General features: G+C 45.5%; 1 protein-coding gene across 1 annotated transcript; it reads right to left on the minus strand.

The window, feature by feature from the left end:
* Positions 1 to 944: 944 nt before the first annotated feature.
* On the minus strand, positions 945 to 6,870 carry UMPS (uridine monophosphate synthetase). Its single transcript, XM_064451189.1, has 6 exons — positions 6,679 to 6,870; positions 6,175 to 6,328; positions 3,942 to 4,610; positions 3,084 to 3,259; positions 2,422 to 2,536; positions 945 to 1,617 (listed from the first exon to the last, which is right to left on the minus strand). Exons 1-6 carry the CDS (start codon positions 6,823 to 6,825, stop codon positions 1,436 to 1,438), a joined length of 1,443 nt encoding a protein of 480 aa, XP_064307259.1. The 5' UTR covers positions 6,826 to 6,870; the 3' UTR covers positions 945 to 1,435.
* Positions 6,871 to 6,952: the final 82 nt, after the last annotated feature.

Genomic DNA, 6,952 nt, shown 5'->3' on the forward strand with positions numbered 1-6,952 from the left:
GCAAATGGTAACCCCAAGGAAAAACAAAACACACACAGTGAGTAAGTTCTAGTATTTTCTCCACAATAACCAACTCCTAAGCCCTATAAGCAGCCTCATCATCACATGGGGTAGAAGCACACTTCCAGGCACATGGAGTGTGAAAGGGTGAAGCCATCACCCCCAGCATGGCCAGACAGCGAGGAAGTCTTTCTTCTGTGTGTTTCTGAAGTCTGACTGCCAACAGAGTGCAATGTCACAAACACAAGAAGCACAAGGCAAAGGCCTCAGATCCAAACCTGCGTCCCTTGGTCTTAAGACACTCTGCATAGATTGATCTGATCAAAAAAAGTTCTCCTTTTTAACTTCAGCATAACTCCAAACTCCTGTTTTGAAAGGCTTAGTGAAGAGCCCACAGTACTAATGCCAAACCCCCTCTTATCACTAGATAGAGCTGTTCCTAGTCTACAGTAAGCATATTAACAAAGGGACCCAGCTTTCTATGTGTGCTTTGCATCAGCACAGGAACACCAACAGTCTAGAACTGCATCACTATTCACCTTTGCCTTCCTGATAGCAATGAAAATTCAAGCCCATTTCCACCCACATATGCTAGACATATATTTAAGGTTATTCCATCCTTTCTAATCAACACCAATCACACTAGATAGTTCTATTTCTCCTTATCCTTTGTGAAGAGTGGAAAGTAATTCCTGGAAGTATTCCAGCTATTGTCACAAAAAAGTCAATAAACAGAAAGTACATTTTTGTTTCTTATTAATCAACAGCTCCACTGTAAAGAATCACACAACTAGTTGCTCTGACAAAATCTTTGTAGCTCCTGTAAACAGAATAATGAGTAATTCCCACAGTCACAACCACACCAGAATGACTTCATAATACTGGTGTTCTGAACAGTATTTCACACTGCCCCAGAAGATGACTTACAGATCCAAAGAAAGGAAAACAGTAGCAAAAAAGTATTTATTAAACAACATATTACTCAATTTCACAGTGCGGGGTAAAGACCCATACTTGCTCCTTGGAAACAGAAGAGCTGAGTAATCTTGTGAGAGCAGGGCAGCAGGTCAGGTCTGCAGGTGAAGTTTATTAAGAACAGTAAAATACTGTTTCTACAGCCAGAAGGAATTTGAGGGTGGGGAAAAGAAACAAAAGAAACAACAGCTAACCAAATACCCTTGGAGTGTTTCATGCAACATTTTTCAGCAGAGAAAGGCTATTAAGGCTAAAAACTGGACATGAAGTTTTGGTTTCATACATTCAAATACTAAAAAAACAACCATAGCATGTACAACTTGACCTCCTGTGCAATTAAAAATAATATAGTTAGTAACAGATTCTTCTCCTGGCTGAAGTGTTTATGTATTTAACTGTAATTCTCACAATGATTGCAGCTCCATCAGCTTCACTGATCGACTAGGAAAGTGGCCTGCTTTCAGTCTTCTGCACAAATACCAAGTCTGCTTATGTAGCTCTCCCACGCTGCCTTCCTGTACTTCTCTGCTTCTTGAAGGTGGTCTGAAGCTGACAAGATGCCACGTCCCACAATAATGATATCTGAACCTTTTTCACCAATAACTTCCTTGGGGCTTAGGTATTTCTGTCCAAGGTTATCACCTGAAATAGAGACACCATTTTTTTTAGTTCATACAAAACTATCTACTAAAAAGCTTCAAAGTGGTTCTGGAACAGAGGACAGGTACACCATTACAGCTCTCATCCTAACAATCCACAAACATAACTGGAAACTGTCTCCAACTAACAAACTCCCTATTACACAGATCAAATTTGACAGAGCATGCCCTCCTTTTCATGATTTACCAATCACAATAGGTAGAACAGTTACACAAAGAAGCACCAGTCAGTAATACTGAAATGAGCCTTAGCCTTCTTAAAAGAGGCCAAACCCCCAAACATTCACGTAGAAGCTTGTGATTTCACTTCAGGTTTCATAAGAATTAAGTACTGCAGAGAAACCTATCTCCCCTACCTGGTTCAGCCATAACCCAGCATAAGACTTCCAATTCACTGGATACCACATCTATATCAGTATCAACAGTGTTAGTGAGACTTCTATATCTCTTAATAATGGTTTTTTTTCTACTCCTACTGAGTAGCTGTACACCTAACCTAACATCTGTCTCAAGACATTTCACATATTTTAAGGACTGTGCTTTATAGTACGTACAGACCTCAGCACACAAACAAAGCTGCATAGCCTGCTGGATACCTTTCAGAGCTCCAGGGAAAGGCATCAGTGTACCCAGAAATACAGAAGGCAGCCCATAATGGCAAACACAGGCTTCTCCCAACAGAAAATCAGCAACCAAACCATCTTCAGAAGTCTCTTTTCCACTGTAGGCTAGATCACTTGCTGTAGTTACAAGCAGACTATTTTGGAAATATTTCAGGAAAAGTTACCTCCAGTTCGCAGCTGCACCCCTGGAGTTAAGTGCAGAAATTCTGGTTTATTACTAACTCTAGATCCAGATATGAATCCAAAAACAAAATCAGAGTTGTCTTCAGCCATCTGTACCTGGAGAAGATCAGTAAACAGTTACAAGTGATATACCTAAAGTTAAGCCTGACTAGCAATGTGTTTCTCATCCACCCTTTGACGCCTTAAGCTGTGTGAGGCATGGGTATGAAACACCTGTTCTTGCTTTAACAATATAAAGCCACCCCAGAGCTGACTTGCCCCTCACCCATCTTGCTGCACTTGCAGCCAGGAACGTGGATGTTATGTTTGTTTCTATGTTACAAATAATACAATGAACAAACTTAAGCTAATTATAAATGTATTGCTTAAGTAAAAAAAAAAGGGGGGGAGCAAGGGCAAGGCTAATAACAAACTTGGCGTGTCTACTAGAATTCAGTGTGAACTCTGACCGGCTCACATGACTAGATACTGCTGCAACCTTTTAAACACCACACCATCAGATTCTTGAGTCTCCACAGGAAAAAAAAACAAACCTGTAATAGAGCTGGAAAGACTTTTGGAAGTGTAAATATTAGAAGCACACAAAACCTCCCTGTCACAACACTTAACAAGCTTTAAACCTGAAACAAGACTGCCTACTTACTGCAGCTTTTGTGTATTCACCCGTTGCAAGGGACCCCTGGGAACTCATCTCAGCAATCAGAAGACAGCCGCGCTGGAGAGGAAGACCTACTTCCTTCAGACCTTTCACAACTCCAGAGCCTGGAACCACATGGGCATTAACAATGTCTGACCAGGATGCAATTCTGAACACACCACCTGAGAACACAGATAGAAGACATGGGCAAAGCGTCATTAGAAATGTATTAAATGAGAGTTAAACAAAACAAGCTTCCTGCTAAATCATTCACATTTTAAAAGACAGTTTTACTACTGAAGCAAGACAGTTACAAGTCTCATCAGACAGTTCTGATAGCTGCCTAACCACAAAGTGTAATGGCTCAGTTTTACTTCTCACAAGCACTTCTTAGTATCTCACCTTTAATATTCACCAAGACGTTTATGGTAACCTAGAAATCCACCGTCACAGGTACTAGCTTTCAATATAGCATGTAGATCATACGGGACATATGGATCAGAAAAAAAGGGTTCTACAGTTGCAGGTGCAATATCGACTGAAGGCCATAAGGAGCACACAGCATACAACAGCAGGCTGCTTTAAGAAGCCACGCTGTGTTTTCTCCCAGCAAATGACTCCTCAGAAGTCCTTACTGAGCACAACCGTAGATTCATAAAAAGATTAAGATTGGAAGGGACCTCTGGATGTCATGGTCTCTCAGCAGGGTTAGCTTCAAAGCTAGATCAGGTTGCTGAGTGCCTTGTCCCCTTCAGTCTTCTCCAAGCCTGGAGATTCCACAATCTCTCCTGGCAACCTGTGCCAGTGCTGCAGTTACACACACTGGCAGCAAAGTTACAGTAAATTGAGGCTGATTATAATCACCTTCATATTGATGTTTCACTGTGTTTCCAATGTCTGCAAATTTCCTGTCTTCAAAAATCAAGAATTCATGTCGATCTGCAAGTGTTCTCAACTCCTTTACTACCTCTTGGGTGAAATCATTTAGGATGTCTATGTGAGTCTTCAGGATACAAATGCTGGGGCCCAGGATGGCAGCTAACTGTAGCAGCTCTTTGGAGCTGGTGACATCAGCAGAAAGGCACAAATTTGTTTGCTTCTTTTCCATGAGCATGAGAAGCCTGGCTGCAATAGGATGTACCCCTGGCAGCTCGGCACGAGCGCTGAAGCTCAGCTCTCTACGTAGTCTCTTCATGGGAGCAGGGCCGTTCTCAGCCACTGGCTCAAACACACTTCCCTGAAGGAATTTCTTCACTTTTTCAACCACCTCAACAGTCACCTCTCCCTGCTGCTGGAGAATCTCCAGCACCCCGGACAACGTGCACACAGAGTGGAGGCGAATTCCATGTTCCTCTAACCTGGCCTTCCCACCCTGCTCCCTGTCCAACAGCACTACAGCATCCGTGACTTTTAATCCTTCTTTCTGAAGAACTTCCGCAGTTTCCAGTACACTAGATCCACTTGTGACCACATCTTCAATGATCAAGCATGTTTCTCCTGGATTAATGGTACCTTCTACCAGCCGCTTAGTACCTTAAAAATAAAAGGCAAACACTTCACTAGATGAAGAAAGCTTAAAAGACCCCAAAAATCCTTAAAAGTCCCAAAACTTTAACTCACTAATCTAATAAGGATCATATTTGTTCCACGTATTTGCAAGCATACACTGCAGCATATCCTGAAGTCAAATGGAACTGGAATTCAAGAGACTAGGAATTTCACATTCACTGTCAGTACGGAGAGGTAATTTCTTTAGTTATTACCTGATAACAGTTATCACAGTTCTTACCACAGCTCGGTCTCTGACTTGTAATTCAATTCATAAACTGTTACTTCTCCATGTTAATAAAGTATTTCTTTATGTTTCCAGAAGTTACATTCCATTAAGAAAACTGACATATTGTTAACTACACAAATTTAGATCTTTGGATGACTACAGGAGTCTATTACTGCCATGAATTGAATGCTCAGAATCACAAAACTATTTTCTCCGGTTATTTAAAGCATCTTTACAGCAGCCAAGTTATTGGTACTCTTCAGCATATTTCCTGTTTCCCACAGGCAGTATTCTGTGCTTAATGCGCCTGTTAGAACAATCAGGAGTAGAGCCCCAAATGCCTTTGCCCTAACCAACAACAGGCACATGTCCATGAAAGGCCTCCTGGGGGGTAGCAACAAAGGATGCCTGGCTTTCCCAGAAAGCAGCAAGCAGCTGCCACTGTGGTGCTTAGACCGTGGCAGCCTAGAGAACACGTGTACGCACAGCTTTGCAATCCATGTGGCAGCAGAAACCTTGAGCCAGGCAGTTAACTGCTGTCACAACTGACTTGTCCTTCACGAGAAGGAACAGCAAACATTTTCACGCCTGGCACACTGACTAACATAGGAGAAACGTTTAGTAGAAACATGGGAGAAACAAGCATGCTTTCTAACTAAATACTGTTGGAAGAGTACAGCTCTTATCAGATGCAGAAATATAGTTGCTACCGTAGGTTGACGCTTCAGTCTTCTCTCCCCCTTCCTCTATCAAAATTAAATAAATGGTTCATTGGGTAGAGAACTGCTTCTCACCTGGTCCACCCTGCCTGCTGACTACAGGGCTACGGGATACAAAAGAAAAGGGGGTTTGAAGAGTAAATGAAGAAGTGGCTAGAAAGGTTCCTCTTGAAGTCAGTACGCAAAAAGTTCTCTTTGGGGGTGAAGTGTGGCACTGTCTCAGCATATCAGAGAAACCGAGTTATAAATCTTGGTTTCCGGAAGAAGCTACTAAGCCAGAACCATGGTATTGGTGCCAAGGGAAAAAAGGTACTGCTGAAGAAAAGAAACAAATGGAAAACCCCACAGACAAAGAAACCAACCCCCCCACCTCGAGTCTCCAAACGTGCAGCCTAATCAGCAACCAGCTGGGAGAGCCTGATCAGGTTGGGATGCTGCGGGAGGTACGTTTTAGGGGGAAAAGGGGCTGCTTCTTTAGTTGGGACTGGTAACATTAAACTGGAGTGGAGATGCTGCACGTTGCAAAAGAACCACAAATGTATAAAGCAACTTCCCAAACAAGGCAACGATTAAACACAAACTCTTGATTTGAAGGTTTTACCATAGTCTTTGGCTTCCTTCCTCCGTATAAGCATTGGAATCTGATTTTCGGAGCAGATGATTGTGGCCAGCGGCAGTGCTGTGTACGGAACGCCGCACACGCAGTCGTACTCGAGACCCGCATCTCTGGCCGTCTGAAAGAGAAGACCTGCAACCTGGAAAGGAAAAAACAAAGATTTTTTTTTTCTTTTTTAAGAGTCAGACGGGTGCGAACGTGTCTAAACAAACGAATCACCGAGGGAAGCACCGCAAACGCGCGAAGGGCCCTCTCCTGGCCGCGATTTCGCAGCCCTCGTCCCCGCGGCGAGCGGAGCGCCCGGCGCCCCGCCCCGCCCCGCGCGGGCTCTCCGGAGCGGCCCCGCCGGCGCCGCCTCCCCTCCCGCGGCTCAGAGCGACTCTTCACCCGGGGAGAGGCACGGAGACACCGGGACCCCCGGGACACGGCACGGGGAGGCGCTTCCCGGCCTTCCCCCCCCACCCCCGGGCCACCCCCCCGGCCCCGCACCCGTCGCAGGAGGAGCGGGTGGGAGACGAGGCACCGCAGGTCGATGTAGACGGGGGAGGCGCGGCCGCTCTTCAGCACGAAGTCGCCGAAGCGGAGGGCGCCCGCCTCGCGCAGCACCGCCGCCACGCGCCCCGCCGCCGCCGCCATGCCCCCGCGCGCCGCCCCGGCGCCGCCAGATGACGGAGGAGCGCGGGGCGGGGTGCGACGGCGGGGGCACCCACCCCCCCCGGGACCCGCCGGCCCCTGCCGGCCCCCGCCGGGACCGATCGCCCCC

The sequence above is a fragment of the Phalacrocorax carbo genome, chromosome 5 (genome assembly GCF_963921805.1).
Source record: "Phalacrocorax carbo chromosome 5, bPhaCar2.1, whole genome shotgun sequence".
NCBI lineage: Eukaryota > Metazoa > Chordata > Aves > Suliformes > Phalacrocoracidae > Phalacrocorax > Phalacrocorax carbo.

Bases quoted from the DNA above. Each gene is read 5' to 3' on its own strand.
- UMPS (XM_064451189.1), bottom strand. From the start codon at position 6,825: ATGGCGGCGGCGGCGGGGCGCGTGGCGGCGGTGCTGCGCGAGGCGGGC. The intron at 4,611-6,174 runs GTAAAACCTTCA...TTTATTTTTAAG, and splicing joins GAAGGAAGCCAAAGACTATG to GTACTAAGCGGCTGGTAGAA. The intron at 3,260-3,941 runs GTGATTATAATC...CTGTGTTCTCAG, and splicing joins AGTGAAACATCAATATGAAG to GTGGTGTGTTCAGAATTGCA.